Source organism: Tachyglossus aculeatus, chromosome 16, assembly GCF_015852505.1.
Source record: "Tachyglossus aculeatus isolate mTacAcu1 chromosome 16, mTacAcu1.pri, whole genome shotgun sequence".
Taxonomy (NCBI): domain Eukaryota; kingdom Metazoa; phylum Chordata; class Mammalia; order Monotremata; family Tachyglossidae; genus Tachyglossus; species Tachyglossus aculeatus.
This window is the reverse complement of record NC_052081.1, coordinates 35960850-35977264: the sequence shown is the minus strand read 5'-3', so window position 1 is coordinate 35977264 and position 16415 is coordinate 35960850. Positions and strand designations below refer to the sequence as shown.

Sequence of the window (16415 nt, the reverse complement as noted above, 5' to 3'; positions counted from 1 at the left end):
AAAATAAATAAATAAATAGAGTAATAAATATGTGCAAACATATATACATATATACAGGTGCTGTGGGGAAGGGAAGGAGGTAAGACGGGGGGGTGGGTGCCATAATGGCATCTGGTAAGCGCTTGCTATGTGCGAAGCTCTGAGGGGAACACAAGGTGATTAAGTTGTAATAATGATAATGAAGCCATTGGTTTTAGACTGTGAGCCCACTGTTGGGTGGGGACTGTCTCTATATATTGCCAACTTGTACTTCCCAAGCGCTTAGTACAGTGCTCTGCACGCAGTAAGCGCTCAATAAATACGATTGATAGTAGTAATAATACTAATAATGATGATGGCGTTTGTTAAGCTGTGAGCCCCATGTGGGACAACTTGATCACATTGTATCCCTCCCAGCGCTTAGAACAGTGATTTGCACATAGTAAGCGCTTAACAAATGCTATTATTATTATTATTATTCGCCGTCTATGTGCAAAGCACTGTCTAAGCACCAGGGAGGCTACAGCCCCGCCACTTGTCAGCTGTGTGACTTTGGCCAAGTCACTTCTCTGGGCCTCGGTGACCTCATCTGGAAAATAATAATAATAATAATGGTATTTGTTAAGCGCTTACTATCAATCAGTCAGTCGTATTTATTGAGCACTTACTGTGTGCAGAGCACTGGACTAAGCGCTTGGGAAGTCCAAGTTGGCAACATATAGAGACGGTCCCTACCCAACAGTGGGCTCACAGTCTAGAAGGGGGAGACGGAGAACAAAACCAAACATATTAAGAAAAGAAATAAATAGAATAGGTATGTACAAGTAAAATAAATAGAGTGATAAATATGTACAAACATATATACAGGTGCTGTGGGGAAGGGAAGGAGGTAATATGGGGGGATGGAGAGGGGGACGAGGGGCAGAGGAAGGAGGGGACTCAGTCTGGGAAGGCCTCCTGGAGGAGGTGAGCTCTCAGTAGGGCTTTGAAGGGAGGAAGAGAGCTAGCTTGGCGGATGTGTGGAGGGAGGGCATTCCAGGCCAGGGGGAGGACGTGGGCCGGGGGTCGAAATAGAATAGAGAAATAGAATTATAGATATATATACACATAGTTAATAAAATAAATAGGGTAAATACATACAATTATACACAAGTACTGTGGGATGGGGAAGGGGGTAGAGCAGTGGGAAGGAGTCCGGGCGATGGGAAGGGGGAGCAGAGGAAAAGGGGGCCTTAGTCTGAAGTGTGCAGAGCCAAGTACAAGGAAATATGTCAGGGAGGGGTGTCATTTCACCTCAGAACTAATAATAAGAATTTTTGTTGCTAGGTAGTGCAAGTTATTTACTTCTCTCTATTTTTTCTCCTCTTCTCGAAGTTGGAATCGTACCTGTAGAAGACCAGCCAGATGTCAGCGCAGTGTTGTCTGCCTATAACCAGCAAGGGGATCCGACAATGTACGAGGAGTACTACAGTGGACTGAAACATTTCATCGAGTGTGCCCTGGACTGTCACCGGGCCGAACTGTCCCAGTTATTTTATCCTTTGTTTGTTCACATGTATTTGGAGTTGGTCTACAATCAGCACGAGAGCGAAGCGAAGTCGTTCTTTGAAAAGTAGGTGAACACCATATTCTTGACAGCACCAATGTACAATTAAAGGCGTCAGGCATCTTTTGAGCTGCCGTATTGCAGAGACGGGCAAATGTTTGGCACCAGGAATGAATTATACTTTATTTCTGTTTCTCTGTTACCCTCCCCTTGCGCTTCTCATTCTCTTGGCCGTGGTCGCCTCTTTATCCCTTGTCAAGAAAGGGAAATCAGTCTAGGGCTTCTTTCTCAGGCAGTTCCGTTTGGACTCTTCCCAAGGCTGGCACCCCAGAATTAGTTGTGCGTCTCATCCCCTGATGACGGGAACACGGCCAGTGGCTGAAAAAGACTGCCTTACAGGTTCATTCAGTCATTCAGTTGTATTTATTGAGCGCTTACTGTGTGCAGAGCACTGGACTAAGCGCTTGGGAAGTACAAGTTGGCACCATATAGAGACCCAACAGCGGGCTCACAGTCTAGAAGGGGGAGACGGGCAACAAAACATAGGTTATGTGTTACAGGTTATACGCTGGAGCCCTGTGTTTATGAAGGGACCAGGCACAGGTGTTAAATTTGGGATTTCCCACGCTCGGCAGCGATCTAACCCACAGGTGCCCACTCCCCGGGCGCGATGAGGGGTGTCTGGCACCCACCCACCCCGGCGTTCGAAGCTGTGCACCCCAAGTCTCTGCTAAAACCCGAGAGTTTCCGACCGGGGCCGAAAACAGCCCAAACGATGCCGTTCCGGGGCATTAATTCTTTCAAGTCCGTCTCTTTCTAGCCCCTCACTCTCTACTAACTACAGGCACTGAAATGTGTATACTTTGTAAACCTATCCGGAAATTCGTTTAAAATAGCGGGCTTGGGAACACTGTTGAGTTCTATTTTCAAATGAAGGGCTATTTAGTAGAATGAGGCTCTTAAAATCCTCAGGTCCTAATTTTTAGCTATTTGAAAATGCCCATTTTCTAAATGCGATTTGTTAGATTCTGTTGTTCGACTTCCTGCTTTTAGAAATTATCAGCACATGCCATAATAGGTCAGACCAGTTGTACCATCCGGCCTGAATTCTATTTTCAAATGAAGGACTATTTAGTAGAATGAGGTGCTTAAAATCCTCAGGTCCTAATTTTTAGCTATTTAAAAATGCCCATTTTCTAAATGCGATTTGTTAGATTATGTTGTTCGACTTCCTGCTTTTAAAAATTATCAGCACATGCCATAATAGGTCAGACCAATTGTACCATCTGGCCTGAATTCTATTTTCAAATAAAGGGCTATTTAGTAGAATGAGGCTCTTAAAATCCTCAGGTCCTAATTTTTAGCTATTTAAAAATGCCCATTTTCTAAATGCGATTTGTTAGATTATGTTGTTCGACTTCCTGCTTTTAAAAATTATCAGCACATGCCATAATAGGTCAGACCAATTGTACCATCCGGCCTGAATTCTATTTTCAAATGAAGGGCTATTTAGTGGAATGAGGCTCTTAAAATCCTCAGGTCCTAATTTTTAGCTATTTAAAAATGCCCATTTTCCAAATGCGATTTGTTAGATTATGTTGTTTGACTTCCTGCTTTTAAAAATTATCAGCACATGCCATAAGCGCTTAGTACAGTGCTCTGCACACAGTAAGCGCTCAATAAATGCGATTGATTGATAATAGGTCAGACCAATTGTACCATCCGGCCTGAATTCTGCCGAGAGCATTTGAAGGAAAGGGCTGATGATTGCCATTCTTGACATCCAGCTTTACGATTGCCTTCTACATCCCTAATTCTTTCAAATAACCCCATCATGGGCGTAGTGCCCAATAATCTATTTAAACCTCTTAAGCTTTCCAACATCTTTAACGTTTTTCTTCTAGCGACTGTTATGGAGCTCTTCTCCATGGATTTATCAAACCCATCGTTTGAGCTCATCGATATTTTCTGCCTGTTTGAATTTTTGGGGTAACAAAAATTCATAAATGGACTTTTTTCTTGTAGCGACTGTTATGGAGCTCTTCTCCGTGGATTGCTCAAACCCATCATTTGAGCTCATCGATATTTTCTGCCTGTTTGACTTTTTGGGGTAACAAAATTCATAAATGGACCTGCTGTGTGAGTTACTGTTTCCTCTGTCTGTCCTGAATTTACTCCCTTCGAGCTTCAATAGGTCCTGGTTGTACCTCACCTCTGCCTCTTAAGGGCTGTCCAGCTCTCACCTAGGTGAACTTCCTATGTTTTTAAAGGATGGATTTATCTTCTCTGATCTCCTTTCCTTGTGCCAGGGAGTCGGGGGTGGTTTTATTTGATTACCAGTTTAATGGGTTCTAAGGCATACATTTTACCTAGACTTTTGAGAGCACCACCGATCCCCTTCCCCGGTCTATGGTCTTTGCCTCTTTTATAGAGTTTATAGACTGGGCACACTATATCTCACTGGTCTTCCTCCACACGGTATTTACTGAGTGCTTATTGTGTGCAGAGCACTGTACTGAGCACTTGGGTGAGTACAGTTCAGCAGAGTTGGTAGACACGTTCCCTGCCCACAGACGAGCTTACAGTCTAGCGGGGGAGACAGACAGTAATACAAGTAAATAGTGTATAGATATGTACATGGGTGCTCGGGGGCTGCGTGCCATAGAAATAATTTGTGGGGGTCCTGCATCTCACTCGACGGGGATCTTTCAAGCCTGAGTTTGAATCGTTTGAGATGAGGCATTTGTGGCCACCTGGGGCACAACCATTCATTCATTCATTCAATCGTATTTATTGAGTGCTTACTGTGTGCAGAGTACTGTACTAAGCGCTTGGGAAGTACAAGTTAGTACTTGGTAAGTGCTTAAATACCATAATTACAACCAGCATCCAACCGGCCGTACCGAAAGCGTCGTCAAGTCGTTCAGAGTTTGTGGGAGAAAGAGCCGTTTGGTGAAAATGAGATGAGAAGGACTAAACTTTTTTTCAAATGGAAACAGGTTCCATGGAGATCAGGAATGTTACTACCAGGATGATCTGCGAGTGTTGTCTAGCCTGACCAAAAAGGAACACATGAAAGGGAATGAGACCATGTTGGACTTCCGAACAAGTAAATTTGTTCTGCGCATTTCTCGTGACTCTTACCAGCTCTTGAAGAGGCACCTTCAAGAAAAACAGAACAACCAAATATGGAACATAGTGCAGGAACACCTCTACATTGACATCTTCGATGGGATGCCTCGAAGTAAGCAACAGATCGATGCTATGGTGGGAAGTTTGGCAGGGGAAGCCAAACGAGAGGCGAATAAAGCAAAGGTATGTGCCCGATCAATCCTCTGTTATTTATATAACATGTAACGCAGACTCTCGAACGGATAGTTTCGTAAATCGCTTAGTTCACGCTTTTTTTGTTTGAACCATCTCATATAGAGAGACTGTTTTAGGTGTAGAAAGCAAGACATGAAACGAAGTTCTGCCAGTAGGTGAAAATATCCCCTATGTGCTCCTGGAATTCTGAGTGTTGTTCTGGTTGCTCTGTATTTTATTCCCGCTAAGAGAAGCAGTGTGGCTCAGTGGAAAGAGCTTTGGAGTCAGAGGTCATGGGTTCAAATCCCGGCTCCGCCGGTTGTCAGCTGTGTGACTTTGGGCAAATCACTTCTCTTTGCCTCAGTTACCTCGTCTGTCAAATGGGGATGAAGGCTGAGCCCCCCGTGAGACAACCTGATCACTTTGTTACCTCCCCAGCGCTTAGAACAGTGCTTGCACATAGTAAATGCGTAGTAAATGTCATCCTTATTATTATAACTTGTGCTTCCCAAGTGCTTAGTACAGTGCTCTGCACACAGTAAGCGCTCAATAAATACGATTGAATGAATGAATGAATATTTTAAGAAGGCCACGGTATAGACCGGGAAAAGGTGTGGAGCAGGGCAGCCCGAATATTTAAGGGGATGAAGCTGCTATTTTGGGGGGATAGACTGAAAAAAGTGGTACTCTTCATTCTGGAGAGATGAAGGCTCAGGGGAAACACGACTGACGTTTACAAAAATGGGAATAGTTTGAACAGGGAATCATTGTAGCAGTACTAGTAATAGTATTTACTAAGTGCTTAGTCTGTAAGAGAACTGTCTTAAGCACTGGGAGAGAATATGCAAGGGGGAATTAGCCATGGTCCCTGTCCCTTGGTTGTGTTCCTGTTCACCAGAACCCACAGTATCAGCTCTAGGGGCAACTCCCTCTCTAAACCGTAAGGTCGTGGGCAGGGAATGAGTCTGTTTTATCATTATATTGTACTCTCCCAAGTGCTTAGTACAGTGCTCTGCACGCGGTAAGAGCTCAAATACGATTGACTGAAATTCACTGATGCTAGAAGGTGGTAAAAAAACCAGAATTCGTACCATGGGAAAATTTGCAGGTAGGAAATAAATAGATTAAAGAAGGGATTGGCTCCATTCATCAAAGCTCATTAGAAACATTGGGGCCAATGGAAGACTTGGCCTTCATCATCATCATCATCAATCGTATTTATTGAGCGCTTACTATGTGCAGAGCACTGTACTAAGTGCTTGGGAAGTACAAATTGGCAACATATAGAGACAGTCCCTACCCAACAGTGGGCTCACAGTCTAAAAGGTGACTCTTCACCATCAGAGCGGATGTCAGAGGGGGCAACCATCCTTCTGTGCCTCCAGACATTTTCCTTTTCCGCTGTTGGCGATGGAATGGATTGCTCCATGGTGGCGTTTCTTATGTCCCAAAGCAGTAGTGTTACCGGATGGGAAGCAGGCTGGGTTCAGACAATCATTTAGCTCTTCACTGTTTGCTCGATTTAAGTCCTGTTTGCTACCTGCCTGCGATACAAGTATCCTGTTCTGTGCCATGGCTGGGAAAGTCCTGATTTTGGCAACATTCTGGCCCGCCTGGCTGGTTACTTAAACGTTTTAGTAAAATAATAATAATAATAATAATGGCATTTATTAAGCGCTTACTATGTGCAAAGCACTGTTCTAAGTGCTGAGAAGGTTACAAGGTGATCACGTTGTCCCTCGTGGGCTCACAGTCTTAATCCCCATTTTCCAGATGAGGGAACTGAGGCCCAGAGAAGTGAAGTGACTTGCCCAAAGTCACACAGCTGACAATTGGTAGAGCCGGGATTTGAACCCATGACCTCTGACTCCAAAGCCCGGGCTCTTACCACTGAGCCACGCAGCTTCTCCTAGCAGGAGCTGCAGAATGTGAATCGGGGTTAGGCTAAAGCATTATGAGGGTGCTGGGGAAAGGGAGGGACGTGGAATCTTCTTTGTCACCCAGGACGGGGATTCAGAAAGGAGCCCATGCTTGATGTAACATCACGAGATCATGGTTTGTGGATAGCGTGCATTTTTTTTGAGAAGCAGCGTGGCCTAATGGTTAGAGTACAGGCCTGGGCGTCAGGAGGACCTGGGTTCTAATTGCGACTCCACCACTTGTCTGCTGTGGGCAAGTCACCCAACTTTCTCTTCAGTGACCTCATCTGTAAAATGGGGATTTAAGACTGAGAGCCCTATGTGGGACAGGGACCGTGTCCAACCTGATTCTCTTGTATCTACCCCAGCATTCAGGACAGTGCTTGACACATAGTAAGTGCTTAACAAATACCAACATATTATTATTATTTATCATTTTAATAAAACATTTGTTGGAAGCCCTGGGTATGCAGGCCGACTCGGCGAGAAGGGTGACGTCATCAGCGGGGTTGTTCATTTTCACCCTTATTGGAAGGGATCGTTTTGGTCTCCTGAGACATTAAGCCTTCCCAGACTGCGTCCCCTTTTTCCTCTCCTCCTCCCCATCCCCCCAACCCTACCTCCATCCCCTCCCCACAGCACCTGTATATATATTTGTACAAATTTATTACTCTATTGTACGTATTTACTATTTATTTTGTTAATGTTGTGCATATAGTCATAATTCTATTTGTTCTGACAATTTTGACACCTGTCCACATGTTTTGTTTGGTCGTCTGTCTCCCCCTTCTAGCCTGTGAGCCCGTTGTTGGGTAGGGACTGTCTCTATATGTTGCCAACTTGTACTTCCCAAGCGCTTAGTACAGTGCTCCGCACACAGTAAGCACTCAATAAATACGATTGAAGGAATGGACGAATTTTCAGTGGGATGCACTTGAAGCCCAGATGGCCGGGCACCAGTCTCGGGCCGGTCACCAGAGTCTGCTGTGCTTTCCAGGTTTAGGTCATTGCTCCCAAAAACCCATAATCCCGGGCCCTTCTTGGTGCTTCTGGCCACCCGAGCAGTGGGCGAGAGCCATTGCGCCCCAGGTTTGGTTTGTCACCCTTGAAATGGTGGTCTGAGATGATGATGAATAGATATTGTGGCTGAAATCCCCTCTGAGAGCCTGCCCTCACCTGCTTCACTCACCTCCCTGTGGATCAGCTCTGCTGCCATTTCTGCCTAAGGTCTTTAGGGTGAGATTTCTTTCCCGCAGTTGTCATTTTACATGGTATCTTTTTTCTGGGAAAGTACACATTTCTGGCCCGTAAAAACCCACCTCCAACTAGTTACAGTTTTGAAAAACACCACGTCTCATGAAATTGTGTCTTCTGAGTCACTGAATCACTGGAAGATAGGGAGTCAGGTGTTTGAGGCTTAGCTTCTGTTCTTTAGTGGAGCCAAAATCAAATCTGAGCATGGTAGGGCGAACTTCCAGGCCCTAAGGAATTGAAGTATTTTTGTGCGTTGCGGCTTAGCAAAGTCATATCTTCATATAGGCAAGTGCTAAGCTATTCAGTACTCTGTTTCGATGGAAAGAGCGTCTTGAAGTGTAACGTCGCTTTTTAAATATTCCAAGTTTTAAAAAATATGTGCTCTCAATGTGCAGGTGTTTTTTGGCCTATTAAAGGAGCCAGAGTTCGAAGTGCCCCTGGATGATGATGAAGAAGAAGGAGACAATGAGGAAGGAAAACCAAAAAAGAAGAAACCTAAAAAAGATAATGTTGGATCCAAAAGCAAAAAACAAGACCCTAATGCACCACCTCAAAACCGGTTAGTACTGCCTATTTTTGATAGGAAGTGTGTATTGGGGAAGGGTTTGGGGGGAGGTGAGACGAGAGCCGTCCAAGTTATTAAAACCCGTCCATCTTCAACCCCTATTTTATAAACATTTTTTCCTCTTGTAGAATTCCTCTTCCCGAACTTAAAGATTCTGACAGGCTGGATAAAATCATGAACATGAAGGAAGCCACAAAGCGTGTGCGTCTTGGTCCAGAATGCTTACCTTCCGTCTGCTTCTATACATTCCTCAATGCTTATCAGGTGGGTGAACAATTCGGGTGTGAAGAGGTTGGAGAAAATAGGTTAAAATTTGTCAACTTATTTTCGTTTTGAAATCGAAAGGGGAACCCAGGGACGGTTCAGACTTGCTCCGTGCCCATTTCCAGGATTTGGTTTCACTGAGAAACTGGTCAGAGACGAGCTCAGTGTCCGGCAGGCCCTCGCCCCCTCCAAGGGGATGGAGTCGGTTCCCCGAGAGGTAGCCGGGAAGCAGTGTGGCCTAGTGGAAAGAGCCCGAACCTGGGTTCTAATCACGGCTCCGCCACTCGTCTGCAGTTTGACCTTGGGCAAGTTAGTTCACTTTTCCGTGCTTCGATTCCCTCATCCGCAAAACGGGGATTTGATGCCTGTCCTCCCTTTTAGACTGTGAGCCCCATGCGGGACCTATTATGCTGGAACTACCCCAGCGGTTTGTACAGTGCTTCGTACAAACTAAGAGCTTAACAAATACCATTATTATTATTATTAGGTAAAGTGTTCTTCCACACTCTGAACCATCCCAGAGGCTAGACATTCTTTGGTTATGTCTGATCCAAGGATCATCCTGGAGTTTTGAACCGGTGAGGTGGTAGCGACCAAAAAAATGTTGATTTCCTTTTAAAGATTGATGTAGTTTTTTGAAAAGTGTTTATAGACTTGTAGCAAGGTACATTTAACGTTGGTTCTGTTGGATAGAATTCTTTGTAGAGCCCTACTTACTTTTTTGAGGAAAGTGTCACGATCCCTGTACATTTGATTTAGGTAATCTAAGTTTCTATGTAATGATGGCTGATAATGTTATACTAAGAATAATGTAAGAGTTCCATAGGCTAGTTTGGGATTTAGTACAAGATTCATTCTTTGTCTTCCAAAAACTTGTACACCTTTGCTTTGTTTTTCTGTTAAACGCAAGACTTAATTAAAAAGAAATGCTCCTAATGACAACCACCCTTCCAAAGGCCAGAGTCCCTCAGACAGGAGTTTGAGTCGTTCATTGTTTTGATGCGTCTGCTTGATTAATGATCGGTAGTCGTTCTTTTCGGATGAGCTGTGAAACGTCAAAACATTTCTGTTTTTACCTGCAGGGTCTTACTGCGGTGGATGTCACGGACGATTCCAGTCTAATTGCAGGGGGCTTTGCTGACTCTACTGTCAGGGTGTGGTCCGTGACTCCCAAAAAGCTACGCAGTGTGAAAACAGCAACAGGTAACAAAGACTAGTGAGGTCCCAGTTAACTACGTCCTCTTGTACAGTTCTCATTCCATCCCATTTACAGCTTGGTGTGACGCACTGCTAGACGTTTAGTAAGGGTAGAATAAAGACTCAGTGATATTATTGAGCGCTTACCATGTGCAGAGTACCGTTCTAAGCGCTTGGGAGAGTGGAACGCAACAGAGTTGGTAACAATAATAATAATAATAATAATAGTGATGGTATTGGTTAAGTGCGTACTACGTGCTAAGCGCCGAGGAGATACAAGGTGATGAGGTTGTCCCACGTGGGGCTCACAGTCTTCATCCCCATTTTACAGATGAGGGAACTGAGGCATAGAGAAGTTAAGTGACTTGCCCAGAGTCCCCCAGCTGACAGTTGGTGGAGCCGGGATTTGAACCCATGACCTCCGACTCCGAGGCCCGTGCTCTTTCCACTGAGCCACGCTGCTTCTGTAGAGTGTGGTAGACACATTCCCTCCCTCCGGCCTCATGCAGAATTCCCAACATCCCATCTCTCCTATCCCACTTGGCTGGGAGAAGGGTGGTGTGTGGTGCCTTGGTTTTGGTGAGTGTCTCATTTTTGTTATTTAGCCACTTGGGCAACTTTTATTCTCATTATTTCAGCTAGTGTAGATTCATCCATTTATGTGTGCTTTTATCTTCATTAGAATATAAGATCCTTAAGGGCCGGGACTGGATTTAATATTTCTTCCGAGTTTACCTTAGTTGCCTATAACAGTAATTCGTACAGTGCTGAGTTGATAGCAACAGCGGTTTGGGGTTACAGGGAGCAGGTAGAAGAGGTGGGTGGACCTTAGGAGTCACAGGTCGTGGGTTCGAGTCCCGGCTCCGCCACTCGTCTGTTGTGTTACCTTGGACAAGCCACTTAACTTCTCTGTGCCTCAGTTATCTCATCTGTAAAATGGGGATGACGACTGAGCCCCACGTAGGACAACCTGATTACCTTGTATCTACCCCAGCGCTTAGAACAGTGCTTGGCACACAGTAAGCGCTTAACAAATACCATCATTATTATTATTAAAGGGCACTACTATAAAAATGAAATGAGGGCAAAGCCATATTTCAAAAAGGTGAGCTTGTTCCTACTAGTGTTATTTTAGCAGAAAATACTTTTTAAATATGAGAGTTAATTTCCGGAATTATTTCCGGAATCAAGGCAAGCGATGTATTTGTTCCTGCAGACCGTGAATATGTTTAAGAACCGATTTGCCCTAAATGTTAAATCAATCTCAACCCTCTGTGATTTGTTTTAGATCTCAGTCTCATAGACAAAGAATCGGATGATGTCTTAGAGAGAATCATGGATGAGAAAACAGCAAGTGAGTTGAAGATTTTGTATGGTCACAGTGGGCCGGTCTATGGAGCCAGCTTCAGTCCTGATAGGTAAAATAAGTAAATGTTTAATAAGCTTTTTCTGAGTCATGGTAAAATGCGGTGTCGATTGTTCAAAAACACATCAGCTCCCCAAAAGTCTTTGGTTATACTTGAGAATTTAGCGATTCATATTTTTATTGATCACGTGTATGATGAAACTGTGCCCTTTGTGGTAAAAGCACTTCTGGGCGTAGGAATAAAAGAATAATCTGTCCATTTTGAGGCAGTTAATGCTTGTGATTTTTTTTTTAAATGATCTCAATTGTGAAAATGGTCCCTGCCTTTGGGATGGGGTATGGGGGGCTGTCAACAAACCCCCACTTCTCCTGGCTTCTCAGTCCTGTGCTCAGACTCCACAGGATTCCCTTGGACCTCATCACCTCAGAAACAGGACTTGGGCTTCTAGCTCTTCTGGCTGGCTGGGCATGGCTATTTTTATTTTTAGCCTGCCTCTCCCTAGAGGCTGGGACTGTAGGTCAAAAAGGCTAAGGCTAAAGTATGTGGAAAACCTGTGCAGCAGAAAGTTTGCGGTGTTGGATTATCGCACTTTACTCGAGAAGAAATATGACTTTTTAATTAGGATTCCTGTAAGCTTTTGTGTCCATAAAGAACTTTTTACTTTTCACACGAGCCATGGGGCACAGTTCGCTGGCAAGAATTATGTCCCTCGTACACATCCAGACACTAAAGCTTAGAGAAATTTGACCTGCCCAGGCTCCTATGGTCACAGAGGAATAGATTTGGTGCTAAAACACTAGGTTTGTGCTTAATCCACTGAGCCACACTCCAAAGTGTCAGTAGCATGAATTCTGCCAGAGTGAACTCAGTTGCCAAACTGGTAATCATCGGGTGCATATTTCAATTCACGAAGCGGAGGATAATAGGTAAGATGAACATAATCCACCCAGTTTGAGACCCTGTGGCATCTTGTCTATAAACGCTGTTTGTTATTTTTGTGTTTTCTCAGGAACTACTTACTGTCATCTTCAGAGGATGGTACTGTTAGATTGTGGAGCCTCCAAACTTTCACTTGTCTAGTGGGATATAAAGGGCATAACTATCCAGTGTGGGACACCCAGTTCTCTCCCTACGGATATTACTTTGTATCGGGAGGTCATGACCGAATAGCTCGGTAAGGAGCTATTTGAATATTTGAGTATGATTTGAATATTTGGATTTACGTAAAGAGTTGTAAGGACTAGCCCCGGAAATAGGAACTTTCTTTACCATACCTGTGTTTTTTCTTGTCAGAGTTGTTGTCCGAGGGCCTTGACCTCAGTTTTAAGGATTACTGGTTTTATACCCAAGGACATTGGACACATAAAAAGTTATTGGTGGGAATCAGAATGAATCAGGATTCTTGAAACCTGGTCTTTTTCATTAAACTTGGCACTTCCATTACTAAGGGTATGGCTAAATTACATTCCAACCCAAATCGCTTAACATTGTTTCCGGGAGAATTTTAGCCAATGCCAAGCTTTGTCTTGTGTGGTCTTTTATTTTCCCCTGGCACTTTGATAATAAATAATAATAATGATAATGGCATTTATTAAGCACTTACTATGTGCAAAGCACTGTTCTAAGCACTGGGCACTGTTCTAAGTGCTGGATTTTTCAGATAAATGATGAAATTGGAAGAACTTTCCTGGCAGATTACGTAGTACCATCTCTGGTGATGGGGATGATTTCTTGGTTAATGCAGTCTTTATTGGCACTAAGTCAGCCTTGTTGATGACAGTATTAATAGCGATGCATCTTTTCACTCCTTTGGTCCTTTAAGCCTGTTTTTTTCTGTGAACTTTTCTTTGAAGGCTATGGGCTACAGATCACTACCAGCCTTTACGAATATTTGCTGGCCACCTTGCTGATGTGACCTGCACCAGGTTTCACCCAAATTCCAACTATGTTGCTACCGGTTCAGCAGATAGGACTGTAAGGCTATGGGATGTCTTGAATGGGAACTGCGTAAGGATCTTTACTGGACACAAGGTAAGTTGGAAAAATAGATATTGGCCCTGTAGCAGGTCTCTCAGTAAACCATAATGTGTACTTCTTTTGGGTTATTAGTAATTACCATTAAAATTAATATAGTCCAGTTTATGCTAGGCCCTTCTTTACTTGAATGTTTGGTAGATTTTTTTTTTCCCCTCGATCACTTACATGATTTAATTTTTAAGGGACCAATTCACTCCTTGGCATTTTCTCCAAATGGGAGATTCTTGGCTACCGGAGCTACAGACGGGCGAGTACTTCTTTGGGACATTGGACATGGTCTGATGGTTGGAGAGCTGAAAGGCCACACGAATACAGTCTGTGCACTCAAATTCAGTAGAGAAGGAGAAATTTTAGCCTCAGGTAAGTAACGGGGAATAGTCCCCCGAAAAGACCGTGATAGATTCAGTAATTAGCCTTCTCACCTTCAGTTGTCCTTGCCTATTTCCTTTCCCTTTGGAATGAGGGAGAATGTCATTCTATTTCAGACCAGTATGTGTGCACAGCTAAACTGTAAGACACAGGGTGTGTGGTATGGGGGAAAAAGGGACGTGAGTGGAATCTCTAGACTGTGAGCTCACTGTGGGCAGGGAATGAGCCTGTTGTATATTACTCCCCTAAGCACTTAGTACAGTGCTTTGCACAGTGAGCGCTCAATAAATACAATTGAATGAATGTGCCACTTAACAATAGTGTTCTCTGCAGTGTCGTTTTTGATCAAAGTGGAATTGGTAACTGGAATTTTGTGTTGCCGCGTGGTTTGTGCCTTGAACCCACTTATAGTGGAGACAAGGCAGCTGGGCTGAAATTTAATTTCAGCTGAAGTGCCTGCTGAGCAGTCGGGGAATACGCTTGTCTGGGGCTCCTGGCGGCCCTTTCCTGCCTGTCCTTTGAGATATATCTGAAACTATCTTGCCTAAACAAATGTTTTCCGGGACGGGGGTGAGTTGGGCAGGCTTGACAATGGGACTGATGGTTGTCGACAGAGCCTGGTTAAAGATTCTCAAACAACCTCAACACCCTCTCAACAACCTTACGTAGTAGAAGAGTTTAAATCTTAATAAAAGAGTGAAAGAGGAGGGAAAGCCTAGTCCATCTGGTAATTTCTTAATCCCTGGCATTTTAGAAATTACAAAGATCTCTGACAAAGAAGCTTGGTCTGCCCTTTAAAAGCTAAGTAGAGAAAGCCACTACACTCCAGTGAAGGAGAGAAGAGCCAGTTCCAGAATTTAAAAGCCCTGCCTTTATTGGCTGAGCGCTTCCTAGCTTCTTACAGGTCCCACCTCCTCCCAGAAAATTCTGGGAAGTATAATTCCCTGGGATATTGGAAGATGTAGTTTCCAGGAAAACCCCCCACAAACTTTCAGGCATCTTTGGTTACAGTTCCACAGCCAGATTTTACCAGCGGCTCTTCCCAAGCAGGTAGTGTTGGTTAACTGATTTGATGGGCAAGACCCATCTGGAGGTTGGGTGAAAGGGGTAAAACTTAAGGTTTTTTCTGCCTTTTGGATCTAGGAAAATGATCAAATACATTTAACATACTGTTAAAAGTTACACCATGGTGTGGCAGGGTGTGTGTGTGTGTGGGACCCACACACCATAATAAATGCACTTCTATTTCACTCTAGGTTCAATGGATAACACGGTTCGCATGTGGGACGCCGTAAAAGCATTCGAAGACTTAGAGACTGATGACTTTACTACAGCTACGGGACATATAAACTTGCCTGAAAATTCACAGGACTTATTGTTGGGAACATACATGACCAAATCTACACCCGTTGCCCATCTCCATTTCACTCGCAGAAACTTGCTTCTAGCTGCAGGAGCTTATAGCCCGCAATAAACCAACCCGCATCAAGACGTTTTGGAAGCCACCGTTTGGAAAAGGGAGATTTAAAAGTAAATACCTCAGTGATCACCGGAACATTTAAACCACAAGGCGTGTCTTATCTTGATGGATCTGGAAGTAGGCTGCTTGGAAAAAATCTAAACGGGACCACGGGAACGGTCTCGTCTCTCTACAGCGACTGCATGCTTATTTTCTATGAAGAATAGGTGGCATGGAGGCTGTTGCAGGGAAAGTTTGGTGCTTCACGTTACATCCGGAAACTATGCATTTTCTGCTCGAATGCCCCGTTTGTTCTTTTGTAAATGCACTTAATATTAATATTACTTCTTAGTAATATTAATTCAGTCTTGCTGTCCAAAGTGAACTTTTCCGATGAGTTGAGTCCGAGGGAGAAGGTTCGGAGCAGGAACGCTCCTGGCGTGGACAGATGAAGTTTCCTTACTGCTTTGCATGGAAAAAAAGACGTGTTGACGTACCGACTGAATACTGTAATTGTGTCCTTTCTGATCATGGTCTTTCCTTGCCTAGAACGAAACGATCCTCACCCTACTAATCACCTGTGGGTCTCCAAAAGTGCTGAAACAGTCCAGGTGCTCCCCCACCTGAATCACACGAACTGGAGGCTAATCTTAATTGCACTCCCCAGCTGCGTGTGCTACATTTCTGCAGGACAGAACCTAAGTTATCGGATTCACGGTGCCCCGGGTACTAAACTGGGATCTGAGCAGTGTATAACGTACCCAGGGCAGAGTTTAATGAAATTCCTCTCATGCCTTATCGCGTCGTCTGGAACTAAAAGTGGGTCTAGGGTGGATTATTGTATGAGATTGTCTATTAAACGCCTCCAAACCGTTTGATTCAAAAACACACAACCTCTCGAAGGGAAGCCCGAGTCTAAAATAGCCCAGGGTACCTTCGACTAAACTTTGGCTCCAGTAGCAGATACAACCTAATACACTTGAAGTCAGTTGTAGACATTTCAGTTGCTTACCTCCGGAACAGAGCCTTGCTTTGGGAAACCAAAAGCAAATATTTAGACAGGCACAAGTCACTGCCAGTTCTGTCTTTGTTGCATTTTGTACAGTTTTTATATTTTTTATATTTTGTAAATAAAAACAAACCATTTTCTCTG

At 44.0% G+C, this 16415-nt stretch overlaps 1 protein-coding gene across 1 annotated transcript in view; it reads left to right on the top strand.

Moving 5' to 3' along the window:
- TAF5 (TATA-box binding protein associated factor 5) overlaps window positions 1-16415 on the top strand; it is a 23382-nt gene extending 6967 nt beyond the window's left edge. Inside the window, exons 10-19 of the mRNA XM_038758621.1 lie at window positions 1354-1591; window positions 4525-4840; window positions 8400-8563; window positions 8698-8833; window positions 9916-10036; window positions 11319-11448; window positions 12407-12571; window positions 13251-13428; window positions 13617-13794; window positions 15060-16415. Of these exons, the coding sequence (XP_038614549.1) occupies window positions 1354-1591; window positions 4525-4840; window positions 8400-8563; window positions 8698-8833; window positions 9916-10036; window positions 11319-11448; window positions 12407-12571; window positions 13251-13428; window positions 13617-13794; window positions 15060-15277 (1844 nt within the window). The 3' untranslated portion in view covers window positions 15278-16415. The remainder of the gene's footprint in view (window positions 1-1353; window positions 1592-4524; window positions 4841-8399; window positions 8564-8697; window positions 8834-9915; window positions 10037-11318; window positions 11449-12406; window positions 12572-13250; window positions 13429-13616; window positions 13795-15059) is intronic.